Consider the following 17,924-nt stretch of genomic DNA (forward strand, 5'->3'; position numbering starts at 1 on the left):
TACACGCAGGGACCGCAAGGTTGTCACCATTTGAAGGTTTCCCTGGTGTCAGGCAGAGATGGGTAAGGTGGACTGCTGTCTCGGGAGTGTTGTTTTTCTCCAGCAGGCTACATCAAATGCAGCGACATCTCAGTGATTATTACCAGTCACAACGAATTTGAGAAGCTCTGAGAATGAGATAGGACTCTTTTCACACATAGACTCTGGGAACAGGAATACATTTCAGTAAAGGGAACTTTCAAGCAGCTGGAGGAACTGAGACTGCACAGTGAGGTGAACCCCAATCCCAGAGCGCAGCAAAGTGGTTTGGATTTCCCATGGCCCCATCACGGGGCTGTCGTGCAACCATGCGGCTGTAGCAGCTTTATCTCCAAGCACGTGCTCTGTAATGTGCAGCATCCCAGAAGGACTAAGTGGTTCAGCCATCTCTGTGTGGCAGCACATGGGGAGTCCCTTAGAGCTGGGCACAGAGTCCATAGAAAGGTCAATGGGAAGTGACAGGATGTCTTCCTCTGTCATAATGTGGAAATAAAAAAACCACAACTATTTCCAGGCAATTTACGAACTACTTTAAAAAACCCATACGGTTCTCATTGGCAGGATCCATGACACTTGATTCATCTTCCTAGGTCTGATGTTGCATGTGAAAATTGCCTGGCCAAACTCAAAGTATTCTCATGCAGCCACAACTATTGGGAATAATGCTAGTAAACACACATTGCCCACTCAGCCTTTTTGTCTTCGAAAGAACTTGCTTGCTGTACTATATCTTGCATAAGAGCTGCAGAAAAAGACATCATCATGTATCTTACAGCCCCAATTCACTTTGTAGGAAGAGACATCAGTTTTGTTTTGTTTTCCTACCTAAACATTACTAGTACATGAAATACTGAAGATATTCACTATATAGCAATAGCAGAAGTACCTGTGGATCATAAAATTGGCTCAGAGGCAGATCTTCACCAAGAGCAAAAAGTAGTGGCAGGGTTTTGCTTTATTTTAGTTTCTTTCAAAACAAAAACAAAAATAGTCTGAGAAAACATCTTCTTGAAGTGAGTCCATATGCCCTTTTTCCTGAGGGGCTCAGCAAAATCCCTTTGTGGTGACCAAGTGCCTGAATCCTCAGGCTATTAATGCTTGATAGCAACAATCTTTTACTGACATTTTGCAAACTTGGACTTCCACTGACTGCAAAGGAATTTCTCTTGCCCTACCGCTGTTTGGAAGATAATAGATTCAATTTAACTTCAATTTGTTGCTGTATTTCTTACTTAGGCATTAGCAGGAACTTAATTCTGCATCCAAGAGGTTAACAGAAGCATTTATTAATTTTTACAAGTCATGCTGTGATCCTCAGCTGGGCTGCGCAGTGTCATTGCTCTGGATTAATCAGATCTGAAGATTAAAATCAGGTTGAATTGATTTTCATTTCTCTTGCAGTGGAGATTGCTACTGGTATACTGAGAGCTAGAAGTTGGGCCACTTATCACTGACGGGTGGGAGAACCCACTTCCTTGCAGGTATGGCCTTGCACTGCGAGCAGAGTGCAGTGGTGGAGGTGGGAACCCACTAACACAGGACATAGGAAAACAGAAGGGGTCAGTGTCCTGCCTGTGTTCAAGGAAAAAATGCTACGCTGTCATTCTTGTCAGGTTTACTGAATTTTGTAGAAGCTAGACATTGTGACATAGGCTTCCTCGTTGTTCGGTGACCTCATTTCACCAGTTGGCAGCATTTGGGTTACGGTGTCACCATTTAGGGGCTCTGGTCCAGGCTGGCCAGAGGGATCCGAGAAAGGAGCAGAGGAATGGTTGAAACCATCATCGTGCAGGGGCACCCCACTGCTGTGGCACACCTCGTATGTGCTGGAGCTGCAGTTTCCTTCAGTGACTGCAGTCTGGCATGTGCCCAGGAGCCTGTGCAGAGCTTCACTTGGCCAGATTCCTCCGTAAGTCACAGGCAGGTTTGGATTGCTTTTGTCTGTCATCGCAGGGATCATCTTCAGGTCTGATCCACTCCTAAATTTTTCAGGAAGGTTTGTCTCTGGCGCATTTGATGGTGGCAGAAAAGTTTCTTGTTCAGTTTTTGCTTGAATGTCGTCCACTTTATGGATATGAACATAACCAAAATTCTCTGGGTTAAAGCTTATATCAAAATTCTGCATGACAAAGGGAACAGTACGGTCAGTTAGCAGTGTGTATTATATTAACCGAAGAGGTACTTTGATAATTCATTTGACTTTAGAAGGGTATTTATCTTTAACTCTGAAAGTAACCCTCAGCAGGCTGAACAATAGGTTAGCAGAGAATGAATTATCACATAGCTTAAAGTCCTTTTCCATATTAATCTGAATCTATCCAGTGGCCTGCTGAAGCCAGCACCACTAGAGAGTGTTTTACCTCTACACAGTGTGGTGGGAACTGGTGCTTCAGAGACTTTTCTGAGCCACACATCTATTGCACAACTGCTATTTCATAGGAATTAGTGTGCCAAGCCAGGCAGTTCCTTTAAGTTTTACCTTCCTAATTTAACAGTTAGGAAAGTAAAAGTTTGTCATGACTTCCTGAAACACATGAGGAATACCTGCACTGGGGGGCCTTGTGGCAGGAAAGTCCTCTTAGACCTCTTGTTAAATTAAGAACATGCTAATAATGTACCAACAGGAGACAACAGCACTGATGAGTGTCTTGGTGGAAAAGTACACAAGACACACAGTATTAAGGCAGCAGGTTAATTCCACACCTTACAGTTTGTAACCTTCGTCCATCTGCCTTTTATGTGGCAGAGTAGTTCATGTGCCATACATGGGTGTCACCAGAGATGTTTGCAAAGTTTCATAGAATCATCTAAGTATCTTGGTTGGAAAGGACCTCTGTTGTCCAGCTGATCCAAACTTCTGCTGAAGCAGGACCTGGACTGGGTTATACAGGGCCCTATCAAGCCAAACCTTGAACATTTCCGGCAAGGGAGAACGTACCTTTCCTCTGGGAAATCCACTCAATGTTTAATTGTTCTCACGGAGGAAGATTTTTTCTTATACGCAGATGAAGTCTGCCCTGAAGCATCACGTCTGTTGTCTCTGGTCCTATCACCTTGCAACCTTGTGAGGAGAGCACCTTCCCCTTCCCTCTACCTACACTTAAGGTATTGGAAGGTTGTGATTTGTACTCCCCTCCCCAAGCTTCCTCTTTCCTGTAAACAAACTCAATTCCTTCAGCCTTTCTTCATATATAATTTCTTAGCCCTTGTAATTACTTTGCATAATACAAAGCTCAGGCACTAGCATCTGCCTGTGCAGATGTGGGCTGTCTTCAGTGAAACATAGAAGTCATTTCTGAAAGATGTCGCAGTTCATGCAGCATTTACTGTCTCTCATGAGTGTTAGTTTTGTTCCCAATAGTCATACTTGGGTGAAAGTGACAGTGAGAGTACATACATTTTTTGGCTTCTTGCATAGTTGCTCCAGCGTTTTTTTATGATCAGGAAGGTTTGGCCACACAGCAGGCTTGATCCTCAAAGAGCAATAGTAGACAAAATGCAGTTGGTGGAACAACAGCAAAAGACAGACATGTTGAGGTGTCAGAGGTTTGTATTGCATCATTCCTACTCATTCTCACAAAGCCCTAGAACTGGCTTGCATTACGCGCAATATCAATGAAGAAGTATCAGAATAAAACAATGACAGGAGGAGTAGAGGAGTTACAAAGGTCACTGAAAAGTCATCACTCCTTTGAGACCACAAATTGTCACAGTTAGAGGAAGAATCTTCACCAAGTACTGGAAAAGCAGCAAATTGTGCTGACAAAGACCTCATTTGCACCTAGCTGTGTTAATTGGGTTTTGCATGAAAAAAACAGTTTCTGCAAGTGAAAAAACATGCTGTGGTTTAAGTGCAAATTTGCTGATATTTGCCTCTGCATGTTTATATTAGTCAAAGAACTGCATATTGTCCCACTCCTTGGCCAGCTACCTGTGCTTCAGATATCTATATTGTATCTTTGTCCCACAGGTCTCATTTTCCTGCCTTAATTAGAAAAGTTCTCGTGTTGTGTGGCTGGAAACTCTCAGCTATGATGCATCTAGAGAATATTGCCTGGCTGACATTCAACGTTGCAGTGATATAAACACAGCTATAGATGTATATAAATCTACATTTTATGTGTCTGTATATGTGGACATATATACACATATGTAAAAACTCCTTTTTGAAAGGGAAATCTCTGGGTTCAAAAACTTTCACTATCTAAAAGCCTGTTTTTTCAGCAGTTTTATGTACACAGAACTTCTAGCAAAGCTAGAGAACTGCAGGTGTTCAGCTACAGTAAAAAGCAAGAGGTAAAAATCTCAAGCCACAGCTATACTTTCAAATAAAATAGCACCAGGGAGCATTCCCTGACAGAAGACTCAACTCTCTGAAATGTTAGTTATTAAAATTGTTTTGGGTGTGGTTTCTCTAGGGCCAACTAACACATTCCCAAGCAATCCCCATGTATAATTCAGGTGCTGGCACAGCCCAAATGTTGTTCCCAAAAAGCAACTCACTTGCAGCCATCTCTCTGGATGTTAGTGGAGCTGGATGTCATGGATGGGCTGCTCTGAATGTCACCAAACAGCCCTGGGCATTCTGCCTTGTGAGGGGTTCAGCTCCTACAGTTAAACTTGGGACTTTTTCACTTCAGATGCTTTTTTTGCCAAATTATCTATGTATCTCTTCATTTTCTTCAGCTTGTCAAGTATCTATTCTATACATGAATATATAGCTATGTATTTTAAAACATATTTACAGCTATCCATCTACTGCTGTGTAGCCAATATATGAGGAGAAACCAATGCAAACAAAGGAGTACCTGTGTAAAAAATGTATGTTTAGTCCCACCTCTGCCGTGACTGTTTTGGTGGGGATGCAGAGCCTGGTTTTGCCACACAGCTGGATGTGGACCAGGCTGGGCTGGTGGCTGATGCCATCAAGCCCTTGTTGCAGAGAGCTCTGCCTCACTGCTTCCAAAAATGCTGCAGAGCAAACAGCCTGCTGACACAGACAATGAAAGGGAAAGAGGCAATCTCCACAGTACACTGTTTCCACACCTCCTGGGACTCAACTAAAAGCCACAGGTTGCTTTCTTTTCTGGATCGTGTCTGAAGCTTTTGAGTCAAAGTTTCCTCTAGTGAGACACTGACTGTATTTCATGGTGCCTGCAGCTCCCCAGAGGACCCAGTGTTTCGAGCCCAAGACTAAAGTCTGTTTGAAGTGGCAGGTCAGCTTCTGCCTGCCAACACACTCTCTTGTATTGCCCGCTTCTACTCTTTGCCTGCCTTGGGCTTCATATAGAGGACCAGAGAAGGGAAGAAAATAGCTCACAAGTATAACAAAGAAAACAGTAAGACTGTCAATTCTGCCAGAACAGAACTGTCTTCCAGCACTTTTTTCTGATAGTAAGAGACTTAAATTACCTGTTTTCCCAAAAAGTTCCAATCAGGACAATCATGACAACAGACAGCATGAATCCCAGGATGGAGAGTATAACCAGAACCACATTACTGTCTAAAGAAAAACAAGGAACATCAGGCAATGCATGTAAATACCTTGCTCTTAAGACACTGTAACCCTAATGTCTCTTCAGGCAATAAATAAGGAATTAATGACAAACATTGCACTTTTCTATCACTGGACTGGTGCAGTGTTCCATTTCTCCTGCCTCTATTTGCTGTGTCCTTAAAGGAGCACTGAAGTGACTTAGAACAAACACATGTAATGCTAAAGTGCCCCTGGGGACTGAAGGGACCCCAAGGACCAGAAGGATTGTTTGTGTTTACAAGTGCAATGGTGAGGTTTTATCCTATATAGTATTTGTGTTTCAAGTGCCAGGTTTGCATGCAAATCCAGGGCCCTGAAATGTGTCTTATTTCACTGCTCTTTGTGCCTTACCTGAAACCTTCAGTGTAAACTGGTCCTTCTCCCTGCACATCATTTGGCAGAAAGGAGTGAGTCAGCCTCCACCTCCCTTTGCACACCCCTCATGCCCTTACAGCAACACTTAATCTCATTTTATTGCTCTTGAGTGAGATTTAACCTCATGGGAATAGCCAGCCCCAGAACAGAGCAATACAGCCACATCCTGGGTCATCTCCGCTGGGCTGCCCAGTGCCCATGAGGGCTGACCCTGCTGTGGCCGTGGGCTCTTCCCTCCTCAATGCTTTTGTCACGGCTGCTGCTGGGGTTGGCCAGGGAGTCAAGAGCTCCCATCTCTGCTTTTTCTAGGTAGAAAGAAGTAGTTTCTGCCCTTACAGCTCTCCATGAAGTTCTGCTCCCTTGTGGTCCTGAAGCTCTTGGAAGCACTCCATTCACTCCATGTGCCCTTAAAAAAATCTCCATTGGGTTGCGAACGTACTTTCACCTCATATGATGCATCATTTTCGAGGTTTTTCCCCAGTAATTTTACCTGAAGATATGGTGACTCTATTGTCTAAACAGACACAAAAAATCCAATTATTTTTCCAGAAGACACAGGAAAATATTTTAGTTTCAGCAAAATGCACGAGATCAGGTGCATCTCAGCAGTACTGTGCTGTTTATTCCTTCTCTTCGCTTATGATGATCTCTAGGTGGTCATCACAATGTCAGTTTAGTTTAGCAGCTGGGTAGTCCAGGCAACATCGAGAAGAGAGACTAACTCTGGGTAAAATTCTTTAGGAAACAGCTGGAAGTATTAACTGTGCTTTGCTGCTGTTAACAACACAGTGGGAAACATATACTTCCCTGGGAAGGCCCAGAAGAGAGAGGGGAAAAAAATATATTTGTATGGCACAAAAAGACAGCTTCTGAAAGAGCAGTTACAGGAAAGAAGCTGAAATCCCACAGTGCAGCTCTGGCATTCTTTATCTGTATGTGTTTTGTTGTCTGAATAATTTTCTTTTTGTAATTATGGTTCTCCTGTGTTCCCTCTGTAAAAATCAGGTATAGTCCATGCTTTCAAACCACCTTCATCTGGACCAGTGTTTGCAAGCCTGTTCTTGCGACAGGGGACACTGGGGTTCCAGCAGCTGTGCAGCCCAGACCAGATCCAGCTCACAGGCAGCGGCAGCCCAAAACATGGTGTGGGTGTGGGAGAGCTGCTGGACTGTACCTGAAGCCTGGAGAGGCTCGGTGAAAGAGGGACATGAAGAAACCGTCGCTAAATTTTAAAAAAGGGCTCATATGATCTACTGACTGATGAACACAGAAAATAAGAGTGAAGAGCAAGCCATCCAAGCACTGAGGATGGCTCTGTATGCCTATTAACCTTATGTCTTCTCTTCCCACTGTAAACCCCAAATGAATGAAAGTTAATTAGCCCAGGGAGGTGTCTAACAGGCATGGATGCTGTCAGTCTGGAATTGTTTCAACTGATGAAATTTCCAAATGCCAAATATTGCACCCTCCTGAGTTTTCAGCTGGAGAAATGTAAAAATGCAGATTTGAGGGTTTTTACATGATAATGGGATGTCTGATAATGTTAAATTTCAGAAATTAGTGTAAACTCACCAATACATCATCACTTACCTTCCAAGTGCCTTCTTCCTGCCGATAGGCTATTTGATGTATCAACTTGTCCTGTAAGTATTTCTTCCATGAGTGTGGTGTGCTATAATGAATGAGATATTCATTTGCCTCCTTTTGGTATGTGATATTTACATTGAATGGTACTTCAGGCTTAACTGCAAATGATAACAAATCAGGATATAACAGGAGTAGAATTATGTTACTACAAAATAAACAGGTTTTTAAAAGTAAAAAAAAAGTCCCCTTCAAGTTACAGCCCCTGTGAGGTGACCTACCTTGACCAAGATATGGCCTGAGCTGGGCAAGCCTTACGCTAAGCTCCAGCTCATCCTTGCACCTTGGTCCTGAGAAGGGCTTTGTGTTGATCTGCTGGAGCTGCAGTGTGACCAGCAGTGACAGTGCTTCCTAGGGATGTGACTTTGAGTCTTGGGAAGCAATTCCTGAGTGTGTTCATCCCTGCAGGAGCACTGTTTGAAGACTTGAGAGTCAGTCTCTCTAACAAGTGCTCTCAGAGAGACCCCACGGCAAAACCCATTGCTGCTCTGGGAGGAAGGCACTAGGGAGCAAACTGGGTATGGGTACAATTGCTGCTGACCATCATGGCAGTGATGGGGCAGATGGAGCAGACAAAGGAATAAAGCATGAGAATGTTAGATACAGCAGAGAAGGTTGTGGCTCCAGGACATGGCTATGAATCCACACCTGACCCAGTCTGCAGAAGCAGACTGTGTCAAATGACCATCTGTGCAAGTACATCAAGTCCAAAATGCAGCCCTCAGGACCATCCCCAAGCCCTTCCTGAGCTGCATGTGCCTGAGGTCTGCAGAGACTTGTGTCTGTGCCGCTGAGGCTTCCTGAATGTGCCATGTAAAGTACATCAGCTCTTGCAGGAAGAGAGAACTCAAACCTCTCTCCTCTCAGGAAAATGCTTATAGCCAGAAAATATTCTGACTGCTCCTTCTGCAACCCTCAAATACTTAAATCTTCCATGCAGAACCTGTACTTTCTAGAGGAGATAGCACCAGAGATGGTCCAAGCTGGTCCATAATCTGAGAGGTAATGTAAGATTATTACAGAACTGTTGGGCTGAGGCAGAAAGGTTTTGTAAGAGAGACATGTCACAGTGCCTGTTGCCAAAGGAAGGCAAAACAATGTGGCACCAGAGCAGAACGGAACTGTCCTACATGGGCTTCTCTGCAGCCCTCAAATGAGACCAGCTCCAAAAAGGGGTAAATCCTAAGGAGCCCCTCTTCTCCTGAGTCCCCTATTTCTTCGCTCAGATAGGTCCCAAATGTGACTTTGATGAGCCTAGTCATGGGCTTCTGGTAACTCTCATGTGCAGCAGGATGCCTCATTCAGACAACAGGCTCCACCAAGAAGCAAGGTGTGAAAAAGTGAAATCTTGCTACCTTGTGGTCCCTGTGCTATTGAGCTCACACTAGACTTGGGGTGGTCAGTCCTGAAACTGTGCAGTCCCTTGTAAGAGATGAACAATGTGTCCCTGCTTGACAATTCAGCCACAGTCAGCCACAGCTACTTCGGTCATGTGCATGATTTGGTCTAACACTGTCCAGACCTGGGCAGTGTTACAATAAACCAGAATTCAGCTTCTCATTTTGAATGAACATTGATCATGTTTGGCTTTGAAGCAAGGGGAGCACTACACTCTGCTAACATCCCAATCCAGGCTCCATGCCCTGCTAGGACACCATTTTATACTGACTGTTCTTCAGACTGACACTTAGGCTTTGTGCTGGGCTATTTTTTTTCCCAGTAACCCCTGTGTATTAAAAATATCCAAATATTAAGTGTCTTACCCATGTCAGTGACAACCAGACTCCTGCAGACCCTTCTCTTCGTCTCAGAGTCCATGCAAATGTCTTTATTTGAGAGTATATCAGTGAATTGTAAGAAATATGCATCTTCCCGTTTCTCCATATTGAAGCACACGTAATTACTGTCTTCCTTGTTACTGTTGACCGAAGTGACACAATATTAGTTTCTTCTCAGTCTTACTATAACATAGCAAAAGATGAATCCTGGTTGCTCATTTCACATTAACTGAAATGAGACTCCATGTGAAATAAGAAAAAATGCTGTTCAAATAGAGTTTAAAAGATTGATAGTGTTTTTCCTTGTGATCTTTGAGTACAATAATAAAATTATGTGAGTCACAGTAAGAGTCCTGGAGCTCTCTGAGAAAAAAACGCAGTTATTAAATTTGGTATATATTTATGTTAAAAACCTTTGTATCATTAAAAATTATCTTGCTTCTGTCATTTTTAAATATAGGGCAATAGGTTTGGTTGCTCGCTGGAGACAAAGAGAAGTGGAACATCTGTATGAGGAAAGGCTGAGGGAGCTGGGTCTCTTTAGTTTGGAGAAGAGGAGACTGAGGGGTGACCTCATTAGTGTTTGTAAATATATAAAGGGTGAGCGTCACAAGGATGGAGCCAGGCTCTTCTCAGTGACAACCAATGGTAGGACAAGGGGTAATGGGTTCAAACTGGAAAACAGGAGGTTCCACTTAAATATGAGAAGAAACTTCTTCACAGTGAGGGTATCAGAACACTGGAACAGACTGCCCAGGGGAGTTATGGAGTCTCCTTCTCTGGAGACATTTAAAACCCACCTGGACACATTCCTGTGTAACCTCATCCAGGTGTTCCTGCTCTGGCAGGGGTATTGAATTAGATGATCTTTTGAGGTCCCTTCCAATCCCTGACATCCTGTGATTCTGTGAAATTTATTATTGACTGAACTAGTAACACGTACAGGGTCAACAGTAGGCCAGGCCATGAAGGCACAGTTTCAAAGGTGGAAATGCATCTGTGTGTTTCACCATCTGTGTGACTCAAGTATTTGAGGACTGTCATAAAATTTCAGTCAAAATCCAGAATAAACCCCACAAAACCAGAAAAATTCTAATAAACTAAGTGGAAAAAATGAAGTAGTGATTAGAATAAGAAGAAGAAAAAAAACCCCACACTTATTTTGCTGGTTGCAGTAGAACTTTCAGTTTCAGAAAAAAAGGCAAAGGGAAAAGCAGAACTGTGCTAAAGAAACCGTGCTAAAGAACTGTGCTAAATCTGAGCTTCTTCAGCTAGGTCAGTCAGTTTGAATAAAAAGGTGGAAAAGAGTTTCAAGGCCTCGATGAGAAGCAGAGGTGGCTGATAGGTTTGGTAACTATCGGGGTTTTTGTATACTCATTTTGATGTGTTTTTTGCATGTCTGTGTATGCAATGACAATTGCTTAATTTTTGTCTTGACGTAGATAAAGGCATTTTCCCTTCAGTAGTAACTAGCCTTCTTGCCGAAGAATTTTCTGTGGAAAGGATCTGCCTCTTTGAAAACATTTTTACTTTTCACTTGATAAAGGCTGAGATGGTGGGGATCTTGTTTGTTTGTATTTTGTTTGTTTTTCCCTGATTGTTTGTTTTGAAATATCATTTAATTAAAAAGAAAATGCTTTCAGTTCATGCTGGGCAACAGGAGTATTGATCAGGACTATTGGAGGCATTATAATGACCTTTACAGACACTTCCAGATGATTTTTTTTTCTTATTAGGGAGCTATATTCTGTTTCACTAAACCGTTCTTCTTTGCTGAATATAGTATTCAAACTTGGTAACACACTCTGAAACAGAATTTTGTCTAGCTTTTCTGCTGTGTTTCCCAGCATGCGGCAGCATGACTCACTAGTACTTAGCATTTTGCTTCCCAGTTTACCAAAGGACAGACTGACAGCACTTACCACAGGGCCAGAGTGTAGTTAGTGTTGTCAGGAGGCAACTCGATAAAATTGCAGGTCAGGCTGCTATAGGAATCCTTAAATTCCAACTGGCTGAAGCAGGTGATGTCAAAATTGTCTGGTTCATCATCTCCAAAAGTCCCTAAGGAAAGATTTGCACTGAATAAAACCAGTGAGTGTATTTGATTTGCAGCTCCATTGTACAGCATGTTGCCTCTTCGCATGGTTGCCCGAAAGGAAGAGGATCAACCCACCGGTTTTGTAAGAAGCAAAGAAAGTTTGTTCAAAATGAAATTAAAAGCCACTTTCATCTTTCAAGGTTGCTCTCCGTGCATGCCAGTGAAGCCCACTCACTTACCACACATAAAGGTACATTCTGCATCATCTGTCTGCGAAATATAAAAAGGCATAGTGTCGCAGATGGTTTGTTCAGATGAGATATCCTATGTCTGTTCTTTTGTATTAATCACAGGCAAAAAGGGGTGCTGATGTCAACCTGGAAATTTCTGTTAAAACATCCATTATCAAGTGCAAAGCAGTGAAAATACATTGTCCAGTCTGCAATGTAATTGCTTCTAAGTTTGAGACAGGGACAGGTGAATTCTCATTTTAGAAGTTATGGGAGAACTTTATACGAAAATAAAAGCAGGACCTACTCCATGTGAAAATAATCTCAGGACTTTATCAAACAGGTTCTCCTATTAGGAACCACAAAATAATGCTCTCCTTGAGCATGCAAGGGGAGGAAGACACATTCTTGATGCCTGTTTAAAAGCAGAATATCAAGTCAAGGACCAAAAAACTCCTGAAAATAGACAGAACAGAAACACATACTGAAGGATATGCTCAGCACAGTTAATGCCAGAGGTGTCTGCAGCAGAAGCTGCAGGCTAATTAATGTTTGCTCAAGAGCAAAGGCTAGATTCAACAAGAGTTATTTTAATGGGAATTTCAGCTCAGGACAGCCTGAAAGTACACCAAACACCTCGTAGCTCCGAAGCAGCAGACCCACAGCTGAGGATGTACACTTGGCAGTTGCCATTGCTTCATCTGCATCACATCCAGCCATGTTGCAGACAGCTGAGAGCTGTGTCCTTCTGCCTCTGCCCTGCCCATGCCTGTGCTGTGAAGGTCTGGCCTCTCACCAGGCTCCTGGGAAGACTGGAAAATTATATGGTTGGTTTTAGGACAGCAAGAGTATTTTGGTGTTACAAGGTAATTAAGCCCCATTTTGATTGTATTGCAAAGTTTTCTGAAATGTCACAAACTTGGGCCCAGGAGGTAAAGCTCAGACTTTCTGCCAGAGTGTGTGGCTTCCTGCAAATTTGCTTTGATGACTCATAAAACAACTGCGATTTGATTAAGAGCATATGTCTCAAGTCCTACACTTGGTTTGTATGAGGTCAGTGAGGCAAAAACTGATGCTTCTGAGAGGAGTCCTCCCTTCAGAAACTTCCAGTTCAGCCTCATTCCATGAAATCTCACCCACTGTAGCTGAGCAGACAGGGAAAGGGTTATTGCCATGAACCCCTGAGCAGATCCTAAGGGCAGAAATGCCTCTATTCCCTTTTAGCAGTGATTAAGAGTAGCCATGATGACACATAACCCTCTTCCCTGTGTCCAGGGACTACTCTTGATCCCCTGCTTGCTCCTCTCCTACGCACTCCTCAGATGTGCCCTGGCGATGTGGCTACCTGCTGCCACGAGAACAAGACCTTGGCTGCTCCAGGGATATCAGTGACTCACACTAACAAACAGTGTGGGGAAATGCCTGTGGAAACATTTCCAATGGAAAATCCCTCCCAGAGAAAATGAAGGTCATCCATGCTGGTACACAGGTCAATCAGATCTCTGAGAGTGACCAGATACTTGGATACCATGATTCATTGTCCTGCCAGTAATGCTGTATGATCCCTGGCCTATCCTTCCAGCATGCAGGGAGACCCAGACCCTGTCTGGAATGGGAGCACATCCAAAGATCCAAAACAGTCATGGTTTGACAGTGGAGAGAAAGCAAGGGAGAGGTTTTTTTGATTGCTTTAAAATGTAAGTAAAAGAGCATCAACCCCCAGGGATACTATCAGTGGTGCTTCTTCCTGACCTCGGAGCCAAGTTGCATCTTGATTCAGGTTTTGAAAAAGAGAAGAAATTCAGAAGTAATTCAGGAACATAAAGAAACATGCAAAAGCAGCACAGATAGGGGCTAGGAAGGGGACCACTGCCACCAGCACCCATGGTGGGCAGCAGGAGGGACAGGAGCATCTGATGTTGCAGGAATCCAGAACCCAGAGGCAGATCTATCACTCAAGCTAAGATTGAGTGGCTGTTTGCCACCATGCGCAACTGCTGCTACAAAGCAGATACCCATCTTCCCTTCCCACCACAGCTCTGGCAGTATTTGTCCCAATAGAAGCCCAGAACTCCCTGGCAGATGATAAAATGCATCACCTACCAGCGCTGCTGCTTTGAGGGGCTAACCTGTGCAGCACAGACACAGACAAAGCAGATGCTCTGTTCGACCATCACATTTAAGAGGGAGACACAGGTCAGCGCAACTCCAGAACAAGCAATTTCACACAGGTCAGAGTCTTCACCAACACAGCCCTGAGCCAACTGGGCAGACACATATGTACAGAAATGTATATTACATAAAGCTACATACTTGTGGGTAAAAGTGTGTGCACATAGATATATGTATATTCAAAATTCCAGGGATAACAAGTAAGCTGAACTGAATTTACATAAAATGGAAAAAGTCCAGATTTTACATAGATAGGTACACCAAACAGCTCACATGCACAGGCACATCACATTTTATGCATCTCTAAGAATTTACTTGCAAATGCCAGGAGATGATTGGCTTATTTATACTCATAGCTCCTTTAAGATAACATTAAACTTATGAATTAAAATGACTGATCTTCCTTTATATAAGAGAGACTGCTTGGTGGTCTTTGTATAGAAAAACCACATACACCAGATTTTGCATTAACACACAAAACAGATAATCATCGTATTAATAGAATATGAGAAAAAAAAACCTTACAGCTGTCTGCAACTGCTTTGCTGAAAGGTGACAGAAATTTTAATTCATTCTCTATCAAGCTGACTGCAAAGTGAAAAGAAAGAAAAAAGTTTTGTCTTGCAGTTCAAACGGCCATTTAATGTTTAACCAGCACGGTGCAACTTTGGTGCCAGACTGGAAGGAAATCTGACTTTACCTCTTTGACACTGCACTTTCAAATGATTATGTGGTTCCTTATTCATGGAAATAACATCTCAACCATAGAGTATATGATAATTAAACCTCATGAATGGTGTTAAGTAAGCAATCTGAAATGCATTTTCTGGTATGGTTCCTCCATGAGCTGACAGTAATTTTTTTGTCTGACATAAATATGCATGTAGCCTCAGTTACACTTCTTCCCAAAACCTTAGAACCACCATACACGAATGTGTTTGCTATGTAAAGGGTTTTGATGACTCAAAAATGACTCACACTGGTAAGGACTCCTTATGCAATAAAAGAATTACAAGATAATACCTTTTTCCTTGAGAAGCCCAGACCAGGCAGAGCCTGGTCCTGCTGAAATCAAGGCGAGGTTTGAGATGGGGTGATTCTAGTGGGAAAAGTCTGCTCTTATAACTACAGCTATGGCAGGTCCTTCACAGAAATGGTTGTCTCTTGGGTCTGGACAACACCTAGCAGGATGGTTCAAATCACAGCAGGGACCTTATGAGCCTTTACCAAGAGAAGAGTGTTCCCAGAGGTTATGGACGTGTTTGAGCTTTATGATCTAAGCCACCAGAACTAACCACAACATGTGAAACCAAAGGCACCAGCAAGCACCTGCAGCATCAGGGACCAAATGTCCAAAGTCACTGAAGTGACCATCTCCATGGACAGTGTGAAATCTCTAGTGCTGATCTGATCCAGGCAGAACTCATTTTAATCACAACAGTTTTGATGTGGGTTAGACAAATCATGCAATTCTGGGTGGGAGGGCCACTGAAGACAGGCATCCTGCCCATGAGGCCACGCAGTCTGTGGCCTCCTGCTCCCCCTGCCCACATCCTCCTGTGCCTCCACGGCTGCCCTTTCTTAGCTCTGCTTGTATCTGTCTTAGGGCTTTCAGGGTTTTCCACCATCTGTGCGTGGCTGGGAGACAGAGCTGAGGAGGCAGTGTGCTGCCCTGAAAAGGTGATGAAACCAAGTGCCGCAGTGAGCTTTTCCATCCTCTGCCCAGCAGAAGGGTGAGAGCTCATGCCTGTGTCAGCCAGTGGCACTTTGCCAGGAGGCAGAGTGAGTCGGAAAGGCAAAGGGTAAAAGCCAAACATCCATCATGGGTCATTTTACCCTGGACTGTTTAATTTGTTGGCCAAACCCACAAGACTCATAAAGAAATCATAAAAGCTGCTAATTGCTCAATGGGGATTTTGTGAATTGGTTTGTCTTTAATTCTAAGCAAAAGGTTAATTATTGTTTACTGGAAGTTAGTGACAAGACAAAGAAGGGTTCAGTCATATATGCTTCTGGGAAACCCTGAAGATTTCAGTGACACGAGATAAATCACTAGCATTGACTATTCACCACCATAGCTGCTCACCAAAGCTGGTTCTAAACAGCTGTAGATTGTATAAAAAAAGGCAAACAGAAAAACACAGGGTTGTTAGATGCAGCTCTGAGCCACTCCCTGTTTTCTTCTAACTAAAAAACTTACACACATGCTTTCCATGTATGTATGCATATATGTGTACATACATACATGTATAAGACAGGACAAACAGGGGAAAACGAGATTCCCTATCTGTAAGATACCATAGGAACACAGCCATTGTCTTCCTAAAACCCAGAAATTCTTTTGCTTCCAAGCAATGAAGCCCTAAAACTGTCAGCAACTGAGTGACTGCCCATGTCCTTCAGGCACAGTGCAATGAGGTCTGTCACTGCTGTTTGTTTAGTATTAGACAAGTAAGAGTTTAACAGATTGGAGACTGAATCTCTAAATCCAATTTTTCAGTTTGCTTTTGAGAAAAGGGACAGCAGACTAAAACAATGGTTTTATTGCTGCTCTTTATGTTTTGATTTTTTAATTTTGATGCTGCTAAGTAATTTTGACTTGTCTACATGAGACAATGAACTGTGCAATAAGCATGAATTTAAACTGTTGAATTGATTTATAGTGACTTGGTGAATAAGGGATGAATGCTCTTAGTCATGGTCTGCGAGAACACCCTGGCTGAGCTGCTGCTTCAGGCATAGTACAATGGAGATCGGGACTATTCCCAGATATAACTTAATAAGCAATTTCTTAGAGACAAAGAGAAAAAAAACCCACCAAACTTTAGAAGTGGAACAGCTTGGGCCAAGTTTGAGATACATTTAAATATTTTATTTGGAAGAAACTGCCAACAGCAAGAGAAGTCAGAACCTCACCTCTCTCTGATGGCAGCTCAGAGTGACCATGGACTGCCGAAAAGGGACACAGCTTCCCCCCTCCCAGGATGAGCACTCCTCATATGAGCATTAGATACAACAAGAGGGTTAACAGGTCTGGGCTCGCATGTCATCTGCATACAGCTATGGTCTCCCACATTTCATAAGGATTTGGATATTACAAGGACAGCAGACTTGGGAATTAAATTAAATATCTATCCTCCAGTTCCACATTCACCTCAGGTACTGGCACTAAAAGAAAGTGACTGGAAGCTAAAACAATAACACATTTAACCCAGCAGTTGCATGTAGAGCTCTTAACTCATGTTTTTCAAGATCATACACAAGTGGAAAGATGAACATTAAATGACTCACCATCACCATCTACTGAGGTGCAACCACTTTCGCCAAAAGTGGTGTGAAGAAACAAGACGAAAATGCTCAACACTGTACTCGTCCGTGTCATCCTGAGTACGCTGCATGTGTGCAGTATGTGTGTGCAAGAAACCCACACTCACTCACTTTATACTAGAGGCGGAACAAACCCATGATAAAGAGACCGCAGGCAAGGGGAAATGTAAACATGCCGACAAGGATGACTAGTGGCAGAGAGCAGGAAGCCAGCATAAAGATATTTTCAGAGCTTTTACTTTGAAACATGCTTCCCACTTCAAAACTAAGGACCTTCTGGATCAGGCTTGTTGGCACATTGGACCAAATCTGGTCAAGTCCAGTGAGTAAGGAGTGTGTTTCGTGCACGATGTTCTTCTCTTGGCTAGTGGGACATTGTTGCCGATTTCCCCGAGAATGTGGTTTACTCCTCTCATCCATTTTCATCTCAGTGAAGACAGACAGATCTAAGGGAGAAAAATCTTCCAACTGTGAAACACTAAATGTAATTGCTGTTATTTATTCTTTAAGCATTGGTGTCAAAAGCAGCGTGTCCAGCAGGTCAAGGAAGGTGATTCTATCCCTCTGCTCTGCTCTAGTGAGACCCCACCTGGAGTCCTGTGTCCAGCTCTGGAGCCCTCAGCACAGGAAAGACATGGACCTGTTGGAGAGGGGCCTGAGGAGCCACAAAAATGATCAGAGGGCTGGAACAGCTCTGCTGTGAGGACAGGCTGAAGAAGAGAAGGCTTCAGGAAGACCTTCTTGAGGCCTTTCAATATATAAAGGGGGCTTTTAATCAAGGCCTG

General features: G+C 43.1%; 1 protein-coding gene across 1 annotated transcript; it reads right to left on the bottom strand.

Annotated features, from left to right (window-relative positions):
• Window positions 1–1,194: 1,194 nt before the first annotated feature.
• Window positions 1,195–17,194, bottom strand: IL7R (interleukin 7 receptor; the record flags this gene model as incomplete). Its single annotated transcript, XM_080362787.1, has 8 exons — window positions 1,195–2,158; window positions 3,437–3,512; window positions 5,452–5,542; window positions 6,287–6,464; window positions 7,541–7,695; window positions 9,358–9,512; window positions 11,295–11,433; window positions 17,104–17,194. The coding sequence occupies 8 exons, from the start codon at window positions 17,192–17,194 to the stop codon at window positions 1,655–1,657; spliced, it is 1,389 nt and encodes a 462-aa protein (XP_080218913.1). The 3' UTR covers window positions 1,195–1,654.
• Window positions 17,195–17,924: the final 730 nt, after the last annotated feature.

This window comes from Nesoenas mayeri (assembly GCF_963082525.1).
Source record: "Nesoenas mayeri genome assembly, chromosome: Z".
In the NCBI taxonomy this organism is placed as follows: Eukaryota; Metazoa; Chordata; class Aves; order Columbiformes; family Columbidae; genus Nesoenas; species Nesoenas mayeri.